This window comes from Adiantum capillus-veneris, chromosome 22 (assembly GCF_014529385.1).
Source record: "Adiantum capillus-veneris isolate H3 chromosome 22, ASM1452938v2, whole genome shotgun sequence".
Taxonomy (NCBI): Eukaryota; Viridiplantae; Streptophyta; class Polypodiopsida; order Polypodiales; family Pteridaceae; genus Adiantum; species Adiantum capillus-veneris.
In genome coordinates, this window is record NC_140952.1 from 124803056 (window position 1) to 124822014 (window position 18959).

The window sequence follows — 18959 nt, forward strand, 5'->3', positions numbered from 1 at the left end:
AATGAGGGAGGGGGCTCCTAAATAGCCATCAGGGAGAGGGGGCGCTAGGAAGAGAGAGAGGTTGAGAGTGAGAGTGAGAGAGAGTTAGTTTGCATTGGTAAGTGTGCCAAGTGGCACACTTACTTTAAAAACTTAAAAACCATTCAACTTTTGACTTTAAAAACTTCTAGCTCATTAATTAAAAAAATGTGCAACTAACTAACAACTGCTACCAATGATTCTTTTATGAGAACACCAAAGGTCTGCCGGCGCAATGCCGCACGGACATTGCACCGCCTTTACCTGTTCACACTTGTCCGGCCGCCTGCCCGGGCACGGACCGTTAAATTTAATTTAACAAAACTTACCCTAAGGCTTTATTAGCTTTATTAGCCTTAGGGTCACTGTTCTAAGGACCCCATCTCATTTATGTGCTTGTACTGACGCGCGTATTTTTCTGAGCCTAAAATATGAGGCTACTGCTTACCCCTTTCTGAAGACCCGATTTCCCAATCACTAGGGCTTCAAGGTAATTTCTGCTAAGGTCCCTCTGAGGTGTTGTGGCCCGCATTTAGGCTCACCTGAGGCCTTAGAACTGCTAGGTCTATTCTGGTGTGCACACAACTAATTAGATAATTCTTTTCTCGTAAATAAATTAATTATTTACAAAGTCTAACTTAGTTACATCCCTCTTGGTTCTAAACTGTTGACCTCAACTGTAGAGCGTCAACATAACTGTGCAAGGTGTCGGGGTAGTCCTTAAGATTGGACTCAGTCATCCACTTTGCATCCAAAGGAGTGTAATTCTTGAACTTGACTAAATACTTTCGATGTAGACTCCCCGACTTGAGTTGTCTCTCCGAGTGGTGTATTATCTGTTCAGGTTGAAGGATTTCCTCAGTCTCTTCGACTTCTGGAGGATCTTCTTGTAATGGCGCCACTAGAGGAGGTCCAACATATGGTCGGAGGAGACTGACATGAAAAGCATTATGGATGCGCCAGTGAGAAGGCAAATCCAATCTGAAAGTCACGTCATTGACTTTATCTGTAATTTTGAAAGGGCCGTAAAATCTATGGGAAAGTTTGACAACTTTCCCTTTGCCGACCCGCTTTTTCAATCTAGCTTTCTCAAACCGAAGCAGGACATATTGTCCTTTTTCAAGATTGAGATTCCTTCTGCACTTGTCTCCTTTTCTCTTCTGTTGCTCTTGAGTACGAAGAATCGCTTGCTTTACTTGTTGATGGGCAATATCAATATTGCGCAAAAATTCATCTGCGGCGAAGATGTTTTCTTTGGTCACCATAATAGGAAGTAAGAGTGGCTTCCCATAAATAATTTCGAAAGGGGCTTTACCAGTTCAGGAATGTATGGTATTATTATACGCAAACTCAACTATTGGTAAGTACTGTTCCCATTCGGATTGTCGTTCCGAAACATAGCACTTGAGGAGATCTAAAACAGTGGCATTAGCGATTTTGCTTTGACCATTTATTTGAAGATGATAAGCTGATGAAAAATCAAGCTTAGTTCCCAAGTTTTCGAACAATGCCTGCCAAAATAGACTAGTCATGCGGGGATCTCTGTCGCTCACAATAGTCTTTGGCAATCCATGGTGTTTAAAAATCTGAGCTAGAAATATTCTAGCCATGTGATCAGCTTTGATCGTCTTCTTTACTGGAAGGAAATGGGCTTGCTTACTGAATCTGTCTACTATAGTCCAGATTGCATCATTTCCATTCGTGGATCGAGAAAGATCCGTAATAAAATCCATGGCAATACTTTCCCATGGCGTGTTAGGCACAGGGAGCGGCTGAAGCTTGCCATAAACTTTATGTCTGTCATATTTTACCTTTTGGCATACTAAACACTCACGTACATGTTTTTCAATGTCCGTACGGAGTGTTGGCCAAAAGAAATACCTTTCGAGGACACTAGTGGTGGAAGCAATTCCCCAACGCCCGGCATAAGGAGAATTATGTGCTTCATCCATCACCTTTTGTCGTAAGGGCTGAGCTATGCATATTGCTTGTTGACGATAGAGTGTATTATCCCTGATAGAATAAGGTGGCTTTGAGTGACCAGCTTGAAGATCTGTCCAAATTGTGGCGAAGTCTGGATCTTGAGGATACATCTCGCTGAGAGATTCTAGTTCCTCATGATAAATTGTTGTTAGTGCATTGATCTTTGGACGCCTGGAGAGAGCATCTGCAACTGCATTCTTTGTTCCAGAAGTGTGTAAAATCTGAAAATGAAACATTGAAAGAAAGTTGGCCCATCTCATCTGCTTTTCTGATAACTTTCTCTGTGTGAGAAAGTAGCGAAGACTTTGATGATCTGTCTTGATAATAAAATCAGCTCCTAACAGATAGTGTTTCCAAATGGAAAGAGCATGAATTACTGCCATTAGCTCTTTTTCGTATATGGAGGCATGCAACTCTGCATCTTTAAGGCGCCGACTTTCATAGGCTACGCGTGACCCTCTTGGTTCAAAACTGCTCCTACACAATCTCCAGATGCATCGCAGTATACCTCGAAAGGTTTGTGAAGATCAAGGACGGTGAGAACAGGTCCGTGACTGAGTAGATACTTAAGCTTTTCGAAAGCTTGTTTTTGTCCAGACCCCCAATGGAATGGAATCCGCTTCTTTGTCAAGTCATGGAGGAGACCTGCTATCGCGGCAAAAGCTCGAAAGAAACGCCGATAATAAGAACAGAGGCCAAGGAAACTTCGTACATCATGTACCGTAGTTGGCGTAGGCCATTCTACAACTGCTTGAATCTTATCAGGGTCCATTCTCACCTGGTTGTGAGATACTATATGGCCCAAATAGTGGATTTCTTTTAGAAAGAACTCACTCTTCTTAGCATTCACAAATAATTTGTGTTTGCGTAATTCTTCAAACACTAAGGCGAGATGCTTATAGTGTTCGTCTTCCGTCTCTGAGAAGATTAAGACGTCATCAAAGAAAACGCCTGTAAAGCTTCTGTATGAGTGGAAGATTCTATCCATCATTCTGTTGAATGTAGCTGGTGCATTAGTGAGCCCAAAAGGCATCACTAGAAATTCATACAACCCGAAGGTTGTTCTAAATGAAGTCTTATGCACATCCTGAGGAGCTATGCGGATTTGATGATAACCGCTCTTCAAGTCTATACGACTAAAGACACTGGCTCCTTGTAACTTATCAAGAATGTCGTCAATCCGAGGAATTGGAAATCGATTCTTGATTGTGATCTTGTTTAGAGATCTATAGTCTATGCACATGCGGAATGTGCCATCCTTTTTTTGTACTAGCAAGACAGGTGAACAATATGGAGAAGTACTAGGCCTTATTAAGCCCTTCTCCAAAAGTTCGTTAACCTGCTTGAGAATTTCCTCTTGCTGCATTAGACTAACTCGATAAGGGGGCTGATTTGGAGGAGAACTTCCTGGGATCAAATCAATTGTATGATCCTCAGGTCGCGAAGGTGGGAGTTCATTTGGAAGTTCATCTGTAAAACAATCTATATATCTTTCTATTAACTTAAGTCTTTTTTGCTCTAAAGAGGAAGAAAGTTGTGAAACAGACACATCTCTCTCTCTTGCAAAAATCAAGTACGCTGAAACACACTTTTTCATTTCTTTCTTGATTGCAATGTGATTGACAATAGGAATACGCCAATCACCTGCATCTGCAAGTACAAGATACTCCTTTCCTTTATGAGAGAAAGATAAGGTTTTATGAACATAGTCAAGAATGGGATGCATCTTGTAGTGCCAAGGCATTCCCAAGATAACATCGCATCCTTCAAGTGAAGCTAGTAAGAAAGACTCTTGATCCTTGTAGTCGTCGACCTTTAGATTCAACTTCCCTATGATTGGAGTAGAGTTTGAGTTCTGCCCTTTGAAAGCAGATTGCGCTTGAATAGAGACTCCAAAACGATTGGGCTGCAAGTTCAGGTCATCAGCTAGCTTGGTAGAGATGAAGTTGTCTGTACTACCAGGGTCAAACAAAGTAAGAGCCCGCTGGTTGTTGATACTACCCCATGCTTTGAGAAGAGCTCTTTCTTTTCCATCCTTGGTTGTATTTCCCTGTACATCTGGGACTGCATTGGAAGAGGGTGGTTGTGGAGGTTTGGTAGGACAGTCACCCTTCATATGACCAACTTGTCCGCACTTGAAGCATCTTCCTTCACTAATGTATGTTCGCAACTCAGCAGGAGAGAGATATCTCCCTTTCTTGGGCTGATTTGGCTTTGCTTCTGCTTCGGAGGCGGTTCTTTTCTTCTTTTGAGAAGAAGTAGAAGAGGTAGGCTGCTCATGGAGAGCCTTCTGCTTGGCATGGTAAGTGCTTTGCTCCATCTTCCTCGGAGTACCCTTATCATGTATTCCATCAGCTATGCGGGCTGATTCCATAAGTATCTGCAAGTTACCTCGAGGGTAAAGCTTCATAGCCTTTTGCAAAGCTTCATGCAAACCTGCTTCAAACTTACGCATCTTCTCCGAATCATCAATCTTCTTGAATGGAGTGACTTTCAAGAGAACGTCCCAAAACCTATCCACATAGCGTGGAACAGTTTCGTTCTCTGACTGTGAAACTCGATCCCATTCTTTCTTTACCTCTTCCTCATAGTCTGGAGGAAGGAACTGAGCGTAGAACTCCTTCTTGAAAGCGGTCCAATCTTGGGGTTTGCGATCTTCCAGGATAAGGGTTAACCACCAATTGCTGGCGGTGCCTTTCAGGTGCAAACTGACATGGCGAAGCTTGGATCTTTCCTTGAAATTCCCTTCTGCAAATGCAACTTCAAATTGGCGGATGAAAGCCAAAGCTTTGTCATTATCACGCCGTCCATTGTAGGTGTCGAATTTCACATCTTTATCTCCCGACTTGAATGTTTTTTGCCTATGGTGTTTCTTCTTATGGTGCTCCTTCTTTCTATGCTTAGACTCCTTGTGGACAGGAGTCCTTTCCCTTGAATGCACTTCTTGCTGCGACGGATCGTCGAGAAACATGTCTTCCGGAGCAACTATGTCTTCCAGATCCTTCATGAAAGAGAACTGAGGGGAATCAGGGGGATCCTGCTCTTGAACTTTTGGATTAAACCGCACATGACGTTCTGGAGGTTTCTTCTTCCTCTCTTGCATGCGGGAGGTTCCAATCAAAGGATCTTTCCTTGGTTGTGGCGCCTTTGGGTTCTGCGGGATTTCTCCCGACCCCATCGGCATTTTCTCCTTCCCTTATTCAAGAGTATGGAGAATCTTTTGGACTTCTGGATGGAAGAGAGCTTTTTGCAACTCTTCCACCTGCTGTTGAAGGAGAGAGAACTCTATCTCGCGTCCTCCCATTTCTGCAGTCTGCCAAGAGTCGTCAATCCCTTCAGGAGGAGAGAGAGGACCTTGCTCTGATACCACTGTCACAAAAATACGGAAGCGTAAACTGACGTTTAATTGCACTTCAAATACTCAAGAGAATTAGAGGGAGAGAGAAAACTTGACACTCCATTGGGGACCAGAAGATGGGCTGGTCCCCCCCCATAAAGAGAATATCTTTATTACTAAGGGAGAATCTTTACAAGCACAGGAACGGGGCATACGCCCGTCCTCTATTCTTTCTTCTGTTCTGTTCTGACTACTGACTGAGAAAGTGTTTCCACTTTCTTACTGCTTAGGGGATTTCCCCTCTTCTGCGAGACTAGTTGGAAGCTCTCGAAAAGAGAGTCTATCTTCCGAAACAGCTCATCGGAAGCTCTCACAGAGGAGAGTCCATCTTCCGTTATGTGTTGCCTTCATGCTCATTCATTCATGCATCGAACACAAAAGAGAAACAAGCAAAATGCACACGCACATGCTTGCTGTAATTTTCTGCACATAACCTGAAATTCTTACCTGTGCACACCCCTACGCCGAAACAGAGGTCTTCTTCGTGATGGAATCGCGCCAAACTTGATGTAGACTTAGGATAAGGAGAGAGAAGAGAATTTCTATGGCTGATCTGCTGAAAACAGCCCTAATCGAGGTGATTAGGGGCTGAAAACAGAGAATTACAGCAGCCGCACTCTGCTAAGAGAGCGTCTACGGTAGCTTCTTGCGATGAAACTTCACCAGAAGGTGTCTATGACTGTGAGATCCCTTGTTTTTGACAATGGGAGCACAAGGCTACCACATATGTCGCAAGGGGCTGCTCTCAAGCTTCAATGGAGGGCTCCACCGTGTAGAGCACGCTCACATTAGGGGGGGTAGATGCACTGCCAGCCCTGAAAATGGGGGAGGGGGGGCTCCTAAATAGCCATCAGGGAGAGGGGGCGCTAGGAAGAGAGAGAGGGTGAGAGTGAGAGTGAGAGAGAGTTAGTTTGCATTGGTAAGTGTGCCAAGTGGCACACTTACTTTAAAAACTTAAAAACCATTCAACTTTTGACTTTAAAAACTTCTAGCTCATTAATTAAAAAAATGTGCAACTAACTAACAACTGCTACCAATGATTCTTTTATGAGAACACCAAAGGTCTGTCGGCGCAATGCCGCACGGACACTGCACCGCCTTTACCTGTTCACACTTGTCCGGCCGCCTGCCCGGGCACGGACCGTTAAATTTAATTTAACAAAACTTACCCTAAGGCTTTATTAGCTTTATTAGCCTTAGGGTCACTGTTCTAAGGACCCCATCTCATTCATGTGCTTGTACTGACGCGCGTATTTTTCTGAGCCTAAAATCTGAGGCTACTGCTTACCCCTTTCTGAAGACCCGATTTCCCAATCACTAGGGCTTCAAGGTAATTTCTGCTAAGGTCCCTCTGAGGTGTTGTGGCCCGCATTTAGGCTCACCTGAGGCCTTAGAACCGCTAGGTCTATTCTGGTGTGCACACAACTAATTAGATAACTCTTTTCTCGTAAATAAATTAATTATTTACAAAGTCTGACTGAGTTACACTAAAGATCAAAACAACAACATAAGGTGTTATTAAGTCAAACAATAAGTGGGCTTTTTAGCTCCCCACTTCTATTGAATTTACTACTGATTATCTTGAACATTCCAAAGGAGGAAACACTAAAAATAAACTTACTAGGATGCAAAAATGAACGAACTTTTTTCATGATTCTTTTGAATGAGTATCCTTTTTCAACTAGTAAAGAAATAAGATGGCAAGATTGAACAACAAAAGTAGATTTACTAGAGCAAAGACGAGAAAATCTAAATAGTTGAGAGCAAATGACACCGTACTTAGCTAAAAGAGAAATGTTCGAAGAAATGTGAGGCATGCGGATGATTTTTAGATTGGCATATACTGATTCAAGGCGCTTATCATAGATATCTACTTCTAATCCGAAGGGGGTCTGAAAAATCTTAAGGTCTAAAAAGGCACAACAATCACTATTTGTGCTACAGTTAAGTTTACAAAACTCCTTGGGATAAATTCCTCCGCCTACAAAACTCGAATTCAAGTACATAAAATCTTGAAAAGAAGGAACGTCAGGGACAAAAAGATCATCTACAAAGCGTCTTACATTGCATAACTTGTGCAAAAATATTGGGCAAGTGTTAGCAAGGACAAGACGCTCCATAAAATCAAGCTCATAAGTAAAAAGATAGAAATTAGCAAGAGAAACAGCACAATTGGTGCCCATAGGGATACCAATTGTTTGCTTGAAAAGAGAGTCGCCGATGGTTAAATATAAATTGTCCAAAAGAAAATCTAACCAAGATATGATGTCAATGTCATCTACAATCCTAGTGAATCTCTTTCTTCCTTTGTCTCCATCTACATTCTTATTTTTCAGCCATAAGAAGTCAAAGTTCAAGGCTGACTTTTCTACTAGCAATGCCTTGTACCTATCCTTCTCAAGCTTGTACGCAAAAACTTTTGAAATAAGAGACTTGACTCTAAATTTAAGGTCCTCCAAATTTAGCTTCGTGTATAGCGTTGTAAAGTCAAAAGTTTGGAGACATAAAGGAGAAGATTTCTCCTTAAGGCTTCTTGAAGAGTTCAAAAACTTTAAAATAGGAATCACGCCTATTGAATCATTTAAAATCCAACTTGAATCGATAGGTACGTCTGCTTCCTTTAGCATATTATTCCACAATTCATTTACGCTAGGTAAAATGGCTTTGAAACAATAACTAAGCCATTTGGAAACCTCGATCAAAGAGGTGTTACAAGAAGCAGCTATAAATCTAGGCTTTATAGGGTTCTTGTGGAACTTCCAAACGGTATGAAAAAAAGGTAATTTAGGCTGGCACTTGTAACCAAAAGACTTACAAAAGTCTTGATGTTTCAAGATAACCTCTTGCATTGAAAGATCACAATCACTGTAAGTCTGAGAGTTTACTTCACCTAACAAGCATTCTAAATAGAACTTTTTGCACGTAACAACAAAGTTATTAGAGCACTTATTTACATAAGAGATTACAAAATCACGATGAAATTTCCTAAGAGCATCACGATCAGAAGAAGATAAGCTATTCCTTCCTGAAGAAACGTTCCGAGAGCAAGATGCTAATTTCAAAGAAGCTTTCTTGAGGATTACAGACTTCCAATGGGTAAAAATACCTTGAACTCCTAAAGACTCCTCAAACTTTACTACGAAACTGGAAATTCCTTTTTCTATGGCTTTGAGAAGGCAAGAGTCGTTTGAAGAAGGGAGCCTATATTTAGTACCTCTTGAGAAAAGGTCTTTCAAGGAATCCGAAGGAAGGATAGAACAATCGGCAGTAACTACATGACCCAAAGCTCCATTTACGTAAGAAGAAAAGGCAGATTTACTACAAGGGCAATCAATACTTGAGATTGCAAGCCTCTCTTGCTTTTTAAGATTACGTCCTATGTCACTATAGTTGAAAGCTTTTTGTCCTAAAGTTTTCACATATTTGAAAGCTACGACAAGATGGTTCCATACCTTTCTCACACAAGGAGGGAGAGCATCCAAAGCTTCTTGAGATCTCAAAATAGAGCTTAATCCAATCTTGTCTAAGTCAAGGGAGGTAAAGATAGTTATCAACAAATCTTTCTTTCCAACCAAAGGATTTTTCAGACTAGGACATTTGGACTTCAAAAATTTGCCTAACAGTACTCGAAGTTGAGTACTATGAGACTCTCTTAGCTCCAAATCTTCATAAGAGTAGTTCTCAAAGGTATACAAGAGCTTAAATAGGATCCTTATATTATATCTTTCAAATATTTTATAAGAAAAAGAACCCAATTCCATGGCTCTAGATAGGTAAATCAATCTCCGTTTGAAATCTCTATAAGCAAAAATTCTATGGTTAGAAGGGTCATCACTCTCAATTCTAGAGATTGAAGCCCTAGGGAGACCTTGTACTCTACTAGAAATAGTGTTGTGCAAAACAACTGGATTGATTTCAGGGATAGAAGGCGGATCTGAACGAGAACCTTTAGAAATCCAAGTTCTTTTAAACCGACTTGAAGGGAGAACTAACTCGGGTTTGGGATGCCGTCGCCAAAGCATAGGTTTCTTATGGTAACTTGTCTTATTTTTACGTATAGAAGACTTTCCTTCCAAGTTGAAACCTTTAGGAAAAAAAGTATGCAAGGTTCTCATCCAAAACAACTCTCGAGGCCACGCTGATTTATAGAACTCTTCAGAGTTTCTAAAATTACCTTCTATGTGCTCAATGGGAAAACAAAGGAAAGACTCAAACCCATGTTTTGCTATTGCCGCATACAAGGGTTTCACACTTTCACGTACGGTGCTCTTACTTTGAACTTTTCTCGCTACTCTTACATGTTCTTGAAAACGAACAAAAGCTGTTCGAAAGGTTTGGCCAACATACATCATAGAACTATCGTGAATATTATAAATAACATAAATAACTTGAGAGGTATGAACCGGACTTAGAGGACGATCTACCGCAAGATGTTTTTTCCTTAAACGCCTCAAACGATTGAGGGCTTTTATGGAAGAACTTGTGTAATGAGTACTAACTAAGACGTTCTTAAAAGAAGCCCAACGAATAGGGCCATCACCAAAACATGCAAATTCTTCAAATTAGACTTAGCTAAAAACTTAAATCTTTCTTGATACAGATTATGACTACTTCTAGCTACTGAAAAGAAAGAAGGGTCGAAAAGACGTACCTGAGAGTCATCAACATTGTTGGTTGAAGCTGAAGAAGAAGTAAAACAGAAGGCCACATATGAATCTATTCAAACACGTATTCTGTTGCGATGTAAACACCTACCATACGAGTTACCAGGCAGCCTTACTAATGCTGCAAAATACCAGCCTTCGTGCTGACTCTGCCTTGCAAGCAAGTACAACCACTCTAATAGTCTTGTCGTGACAACATTGCAAGTGAAGCTCAAAGGTAAGGGTGCTCGGAGGTGTTTTTAAGGGTCTCTTGTCGACAGAAGTGGATGCACGCTACATGCAAATGTGAATGCAGAAGAGGTTCAGGGATCCTGTCTCCAACTCCTTCCATATCCACATAAGAGGCTAGGAGATCTTGGTACTAAAGATCTAGGTTGTAGTGTATCCGATGTCGATCTTCCTTCAAAGACATGGCAATGAAGATGGGAGCTAATGAGTCCATGATCGAGACTTGAAGATTCTTTCAGGGAAAAAATTTGAGAAAGGTTTCTTGGTTCAACTTGGGTTCTTGATGGTTCTTGGGTACTTGGGATTCTTGAGGTTCTTGGTTCTTGATGGTTCTTCCCTTGAGTTCGTGAAGTCGAAGCACGCACAGAGCTCTGATACCAATGTCGGGTGCAATGGAAGTGTTTATGCATTTAGCTCGGATCTAGTACTCCACACAAACACAAGGGACACTTTACTTCACTTGAAAGAACTGAACTGAACTAAAAGAATGAGAGAGACAAGAGAGAAAAGAGACGACACAGGGATGTCAGGTCCCAACCCTCAAGGGCCCCCTTGCTCTATTGCTAGAGCCAGTACTTTCTTTATTCTTGCACAAATGCTCATACAATGACTGGATGCTGAGATGCTGATGCTAGTGGGTACTAATGCTGTGGTATTTGATTATTGTGGTGGTTATATGGCGAGGATCTGCAACCGCCGATGCAAGCAAAGCTGGAAGGTAAAAACGCTAGCTAACCTGGGCTGAATCTGCAAAGCGTTGGCTGCTTTGGGCTGAAACCAAAAACGCTAGGCTGATCTGGGTGATGATGGTCGATGCGGCGAGGATGTGAAGCCGGGAAGGGGGCGATACGGCGAGGTTCCGCGCTAATCTAAAAACGCTGATGTTTGTGGCTGAAAACGCTGATTTCTTGCTGAGAAAACGCTAGGGCTTTTGAGGTGCTACCGGTCGGGTGCTTGCCTCCTTGTGTTCTTGCTTCTTCTACCTTCTACTGAGAGCCTTGGGCCTCCTTATATAGCAAAATAATGCCGAGTCAAGCAACCATAAGATTTGCTCCCACGATTCCATTACATGGCTAAATTCACTTATTAATTAAGTGACTCAACTAAGAGGTGGTTCACGCGGCGGTAAAATGCTTGCCTGATGAAATGCATGTTCTGTGCAAGAGAGGGTAATGCAGCTGTGACCGGCCTGGACATGCACGTCCTGCTAGAGGCTCACAAAGGTGCCAGGCTCAGTCCTAAGCTACTGGATCTTACTAGATTGTGGCAGAACATGCACGATAATCTAGTCTATATTTTGCAGCCCTCGTCCGACATTGCGGAGCCGAACCCTTCGTCTTGCCCTTTTGCAGAGTAAGCGGGCTCGATGGCCGAGGTGGAATGAACCCACCTCGGTCATTTGCAAGATTGTTGTACACGACCAGTAGAGGCTAGGGACTTATTCCAGGCCCAACTCCCCACTGAAGTGGGTAAATCATTGATGTGCAAATTCTTGGAAGAGGCTACTACCAGATAGAGTTTTGAGTCTCCAAAGATGGTAGCCAAAGTAATTGTATAACTACTTAGTCTATAGCAGAATTGCTATTTTTTTAATAATGAAAAATGATTTTTATGATTTTTAAGACTTAATGTGCACATATGAATTAATGGATCCATAGTTTTTAAAACAGGACAAGATTTACAGAGTTTATGACCGTTATGAATTTTCTTGTTGTCCGTGCAGTGCAGAATAACTGGACACAAAGCAGAGTGCGCCAGAATGACAAAGCACATAAATGAAGATGGGTTTCTAAGAACACCGAGTGCATTCTCAATCAGAAATAGATTAATGTGTTAAGTTTCAGGGACGCCAGAGTAATATTTTTAAGTATTTATAAATGTTCATGTTCCCGTTATTTTATAAAGAAATTACCAGGTAAAGTTTTCGGGGAAGTCTCTGAAGTTAAATGCATGCAAATGTGATTCTAATGTATGTTTTTGCAGAGAGGGGGTCAAAAACCTTTTAAAATTGGGAGTTTTTAAAAGGTTTTGGCCACTTAATGTGAAAGGGCCAAAGTTTAATTAAGGCACAAAACTCAAAAACGTGGAGACTTTCCCAAGGCCAACGTGGGTTATTTTTCGAGCACTTTCATGCCAGCATGGGGTGCTTTTTACACCTCTACACTTGGCACATACCATCGATTTCACACTCCCTTATCATGAGAGAAATCGTCACCCTCTCTCCACTATATAGCACTCACAATTTTATGCAGAGGAGGTTACAGAAAAATTACGCACATAGAGAGTGTGTTGCTGAGAGGCCACACACTCATTGAGAAAGAAGCACATCAGGCATCAAGGTAAGGATGAGGAGACTCTCTCTCTCTCTCTCTCTCTCTCTCTCTCTCTCTCTCTCTCTCTCTCTCTCTCTCTCTATATATATATATATATATATATATATATATATATATATATATAAAAGAGCTTTGTGTGTGCCCTTCACGAGGGTACACAATCAGCCACAAGCTCTTCAGTGGCGAAGCGGGCACTCAACAGGCACCCCCTACGCGAGAGGAGACACGAGTAACAGACCATTACAAAGAGGAATTGCTGTCCGAAATACAAACGCAGCCAAACAAGCATAAAAACAGCAATTTTCAGCCAAAGAGCCTATCAGAATGTGCTCCAGATAAAGTTCTACAAGCCAAGAGCAATTGCCAGCGTGTGAGCACGAGGGAGAAGATTCAAATCAGCCTATTGGGCTGCAAATAAGTAAATTTCAGCAAGGTACATATTTTTGTCATATATGAATTTATGAACAGTAAGAATTTCCCATTGGGTTGGTATTCCCTCAAAGCGGAAGGTACCCCGGTCCATAAAAGAACAGTTCAATTAGAGGAAAATCTTCACTCTCAGACAGAGCGAGAGAACACACTCTCTCTCAGAGATAAGAGATCAGGATGGAGGCAAGTGTGAAATAAATTTTTTTCGTTTTGTTTTAGGAGTCGGGTAGGGCACTCCCGGCCGCTCTCCTCATACACCAAAAAAGTGCACAAGAAGAACAACCAGGACTATGCACCTAGAATCCTAAGGCAGACGCTTTTGTCATTAGTTTCCTCTGGACTACGAGAGGCTAGAATTATCTACTCTTAGGGCCATGACCATTCCCTTGAGAGACATATTTCGCTAACTTGATATGGGCATGACAGCGACCAAGTACCTCAGTTCAGAGGCCCAGGTATTGCGGGACTTGCTTCAGTCTTCCCTTTGGAGTTGCCTCCTCCAGGTAACTTATCGCTCACCTCACTAAACTACCTTTGTAACCGGACGGTTTTCCCCTAGGAAATGCCATACCCGCTTGGAAGGGCGTCGGCTCACAGGTGGAGTCCGCTGAGGTTGGTGGTGTGTCCCTTTTGCACCTCCCAACCCCTTTTAGGTGAAGTTGACCCCCACGGGGGGGGGGGGGGGGAGGGACTTGGGTGCTCTTGTAGCTCATCTGGCTTCGCTTGGGGAAAATTACGTCATTTCCCCCGGAAGGGATCGGATTCAAAATAACAGCATAGGAAGAGGAGCATTATCTCCCCATCCGCCTATGCAGAGCACCCAAGTACCGAGGTACAACTTCACCGAGAAACTTCGCCACACGCACGTGCCCTGCGGTTCCATCCCTCAAGTGCGGATCACGGCGTACCCAGAAGGGCGTCCGCTTCCCACGAGCCTCCCCACCAAGGAGGATAACAGACCTTTCTTCAGGGTCCAACTAAGGGTCGATAGCGTTGAAGGTGGAGTTGAATCATTTTAGCTAGCGCCCCCTAGAATCATCAACCGCCGAACAGTTTCATCAGAAAATGCGAAAGCAAACGACCCTCTAACTGGGAGCACAACGTGCAAATGCTGTGTCCGCGCATATAACTATCAGCCAGTTTGAGCCCACCTACTCTCGCGAGAGCCAGCATTCTCTCCTCCTTCCTATTCATTATAGTGCTCCTATTGAGTTGTAGTAGGTATCCACAAGTTTGTTCAAAGCCGGCCTCCTTTTAGGGCTCCAACGCCAAGCACGAATGCCTCTCGTCCCACTTGTCCCATGTGTGGTAGCGAACTGAGCTAAAGTCAGCCGCTGGGATATACTTATTCATCCAATTCTGTAAAATAAATTCTCACTTGTTTTCCGGTTTATGTGCTTGTAATAGAATGAATTTCCCCACTAACAAAGATTCTCTTTAAGAGGGGGGACCAGCCCATCTTCTCGTCCCCAATGTGTTGTCAAGTGTCGAGTATTTATCTTGTGTGAAAACCTGAATATTGGTTGAATTGTGCATTAATTTGAATACGAGCGCTTCCTGTCTTGTGACAATTAGTGATGAGTCCACTAGGCATTTGGGTGGCTCAAGCTTATTTCTAACAGTGGCACCACGCAACTACAAATGTGCTTGAGGAGGAGCAGATCTTCCTATCGCAATTTGTTTTCCAGGCCTGAGCAAGAGTATCTTCCCTAGCTCTCCAAGATTGGCTCCATGTTTGGGACGATCTTGGAGACCCGACGCACTTCAGCATCAGTGGTGGCCAAGGCCGCAGGGTTACTCACTATGCAGGTTCTTGTTCGGGACACACATACACTCCCAAAGGTGGTTTTGCTTCCTCGGGAGAGTGGTGGTTGGATCAGACAGTGTGGAGAGTATTCAAGCCTCCCAAACCAGTGCTTCATTTTTGCAGACAAATTGGCTATATTGCGAAGGCATGTCCACGCAGGAGAGCTCGGCTAGCTCCACAGCCACAAGCCCCTAGGGCTAGCCCTTCTTCCAGTTCTAAGGTCCCCCCCACGGGGGCTTCGAAGACCTCTAGTGATCCAGTTTGAGCAACGACAGACAGCCAAACGGAGGAGGAATGGCATCAAGTCCATGGCTGCCGCCAAAACAGGGCCAAGCTACTCGCCCTCGTGACCGTCCTCCTGCCCCTCGGCAAGAGTGGGTGCATACGAGAAGCCGCTTCGGGCCTTTACAGCAAGAGACCGCTTCAAACCCCTCCCCTTCCACCTCTTCTATGCAAGAGGACTCGCCCCACACTTTCCACCCTCCCCCCTAGCCCCCCACCACCACCTATCTCACCCTCCCCACCTCCACACCCACCCACCCCCCTCCAACTACTAGCTCTGAGCACTCGGGCAACTCTTTTATTGCAAGTAGGCTGGTTCGGGAAGGGCATCCTTTCCTTCAACCTCCCCTCTTGGTTGAGACCTCCGCCTTTGAGGCTATTCCAGGAGGCCTCTCCAGTTTCTACATAAGCAAATGGTGGGACCTCTTTAGCTACGCCTTCACTCAGTTTCTTGGCGACCCCGTGTTGATTTAGAGACAGCTTGCTTTTGGGTTCATCATCATCATTCATGTCCTGTTTCTTGCGGCATGTGGTACACATGGTCTAGACTCTACAATGGGATTCTCTTTTCCACTTTGTGGTCGAGACTTGGGACCAACAAGATTGGACCTTGGATTTGTCACTTGGTTGGCTTCAAACTCAGGCCCTTGAGTTCTCATCACACAGGGGACCTCGGGATCACAAACTTTGGCTGTTGGCCAAGTTCGCAGTGACATTGCCTGATGCCACAGGCTGCAGACACATTATTACACTTTTTTGCAGATGTGCAACTCTCTCTTTGCAATGTATATACTCATGAGTACTCTTCGTGCAGGGGCCATTGGCCAAGTTCACAGTCACATTGCCTGATGCCACAGGCTACAGACACATTAGATGTGCAGCTCGCTCCTTGCTATGTATGTACTCATGAGGACTCTTGGGCAGAGGATGTGGCTGAGAGAACCGCACGGGCCTCTTGGGCATGGGCAAGACATGTGATGTACACTCGGCTATCTCGAGGTCGAAAGGATGCGTTTTACTCCCCATCCAAACCGACCTTGAATATTGCTAGCCTTGCTGCTGCAGTAGCATCAATTTTCTTTCACTGACCCCATGAGGATTGTCTCATGGAATATCCAAGGCCTTGGAGAACCACAGTTTGTACACCATTGGGGTCGTTTGAAACAAGAGCTCCAGAGATGCCTTGTGGGTGGACCTATTGATATTCTTATGCTACAGGAGCACCATCTATGTGAGAGCTGCATTCGGCGATGTGGACATGTTTTGCGAAGTAGGTATGACATTTTGGCCAGCTACTTTTGGGCCTTGTGGCATTCAGGAAGGTGTATGTACGACTATTGCGGACTCATGGCAGCAAGCCATTGTGGGCAGAGGCATTATAATTTATTGTCCCAGGTAGAGCCCAGTAGGTCAGCGTGCAGGTTCAAGGTAGCCATGTGGGCTTCTTGAACATCTATGCGCTCAACCATTCGGGTGCACGCGCTTAGTTTTGGTATTGTGCATTCCTTGCCTCACACAAAGCAGTGGTGCACTGGGGGACTTCAACATGTTGGAGGACCCCTCGAATAGGATTGGAGGCAGCCATGCTACTATTCACGGGGCTGAGTTAGCTGCTTGGGAGCGTCTATGTATGACTATGAGGATTTCAGATGTGTGGCAGCATGTAGGCATTATACGGTCCTCAGATAGCCTCCCTTTCTCTCGGTCAGACCTTATAATAGAGGAGGCGTTCTATAAAAGAGACACTTTAAGGGCCTCTAGGCCATGTTCCACGTCATCTTACTTTGTGACATAACCCCCCTTCAAAGAAGAATAATCGTCCTCAATAAAGCCTGCAAAACAAACAAAGAACAAAAACTAGCTCAGTAGACACGACGAGAGAGGGTTGGTAGGGGGCGCTTACTATTCGCACTACCCGGAGGCGTGCAAATGAGGTTGTTCGTCTCACTCACACAAAGTTCATAGACAATTGACCCCATTGTGGGTGACGTAGACTTTGCAAAGGAGCGAGGTCCATCAATTCTATAATGATAAGGGCAATGTCCTAATAGATGGGAACATACCCTCCTTAGATCACTCTTTGTCTTCTTCCAATGACCAGATCTGACTTCAAATTTTTCAGACTTAGTCTTTTGTGTCATTTTCAGTAGCCTCGTAAGTGACTACATTGTTTGGTGGACTACAATGAATCATGGAACAATTTTAATTTGGTATGGCATCTACCATAAATTTGTCTATGCAGTATCCCATGTTCTGATTCAAAATATCAGTGTCGTCTGTCTTGAAGACAAGTCCTTGAATTTTGTCATTGAATGCTCTCATGATTGTAGTGCAAAGAGTTCATATGAATTATGGATCCTGATGTGATTTGGATATTAAAGTTTAGAAATGGTTGTCTATGGATCACGAGAATTGCCGACATTAAGTAATGGATACATGATTGACTGTGATATGTCTATAAAAATATAGAATTTATGTATAATATATGTCTTAAAAAAAGGGTACGTACATACCTTAAAATTTTATGAGTACAAAAGTACGTGTATAGGCACGGTATGGCATGGCACGGCATGGCTTCCGTTCTTTATAATTCTGGGGAGACAAAGTGCCAACTCTCCACCACACTTCTGTATGGCACTTTTGTATGATGTGCCCTATATGGTCTTTAGTTTGTGTCATTGCCCCATTGCATTACAAAGAGTTTAACTACTTGCATATTCTTGTAGCTTGACAAAACAATGTTTATCTTGCAAACTCGGATGAGGCGCCTATTTGCTTGCCAGGTTAGTAGTCCAATAAATTTTTCCATTTCTCTACAAGGATGGACAACCAGTTTCTACAAATGAGGACACCTAAGGTCATACAATCGAGAAATAAACAACTCCTGAGGCCAACCAAGCAAATTTAAATTTCAAATCTCTCAGAATTTTACGGTTGTAAGAAGAGGCCTACTGCAACAGCAAAACCAAACTCTGCAGTGTATCAAATTTCAGATGTAATTCTGTGTCTTTCTGTGTGTTTCTATCCCTCTATAGGAATGGGGAGCTCAAACATATCCAGCACAAGCTGAGATAATAAAAAACTAAGGGGATTCTTACAATGTTGCGCTGGTAGAACTTGAACTTCAAGTAGCGCTCCACCTCAGATTTTGGGCGATTGTCAGGGACGAGGACATTCGACAAATACTCCGCCCAACGAGGATCACTGTCGTAATCATACGCTAGGGCCGCTGCTTTCTTCAAGTGCTGCTCCTCCTCCGCCATCTGTTGCTGCTGTGCGATGTGCGTAGAGAGGACGACAGCACTAAGGTTAAGAATATATTCACTACGTAGGAATAGGCTAACGATCCACACAATTGACACTACAATTTAAGCACAAAGTTAATCTTGATTTTGATTGTTTAGGGGAATTGTGTGAGTGTTGAGATCTTTAGACATGTTGTTTAGCCGCAACATGTTTTCACACTTACAATGTCCACTCCAAGAGACAAAGTGCGCTTTTACTCATCCTTTTTGTGTCATAAGTGGACAAATTGTTGGGTCAGTGCCCTCCGATCTATGCCACATTCCTTGCTTTCGAGTAGTCCATTATATTTAATTGACATCGTGTTTAGCCTAGTCCGTAAGTATTTGCTTCATAATGGGAATTGGACACTCCTTCCAAGTCCTCTCCTTGGACTCCTAGGTACCTAATAGACATTTGCACATATAGGTAAGCTTTGGTTGTTCCATGAACTCCTCTTTACCAAATGTTGTGCCAAATCATTGGAGAAAGTGGAGTACTTCATATGCACATTCCTATGAGCCTCATAAGAGAGC

The 18959-nt window shown here is 43.3% G+C and overlaps 1 protein-coding gene across 2 annotated transcripts in view; it reads right to left on the reverse strand.

Moving 5' to 3' along the window:
* Window positions 1-18474, reverse strand: part of LOC147430159 (dihydroflavonol 4-reductase/flavanone protein) — a 69351-nt gene extending 50877 nt beyond the window's left edge. The window contains exon 1 of one of the 2 annotated variants that reach the window (XM_086494661.1): window positions 18240-18474. In XM_086494661.1, coding sequence (XP_086350787.1) covers window positions 18240-18404 — 165 coding nt within the window. In that variant the 5' untranslated portion in view covers window positions 18405-18474. The remainder of the gene's footprint in view (window positions 1-18239) is intronic. The other variant, XM_086494662.1, reaches the window with a different exon arrangement.
* Window positions 18475-18959: the final 485 nt, after the last annotated feature.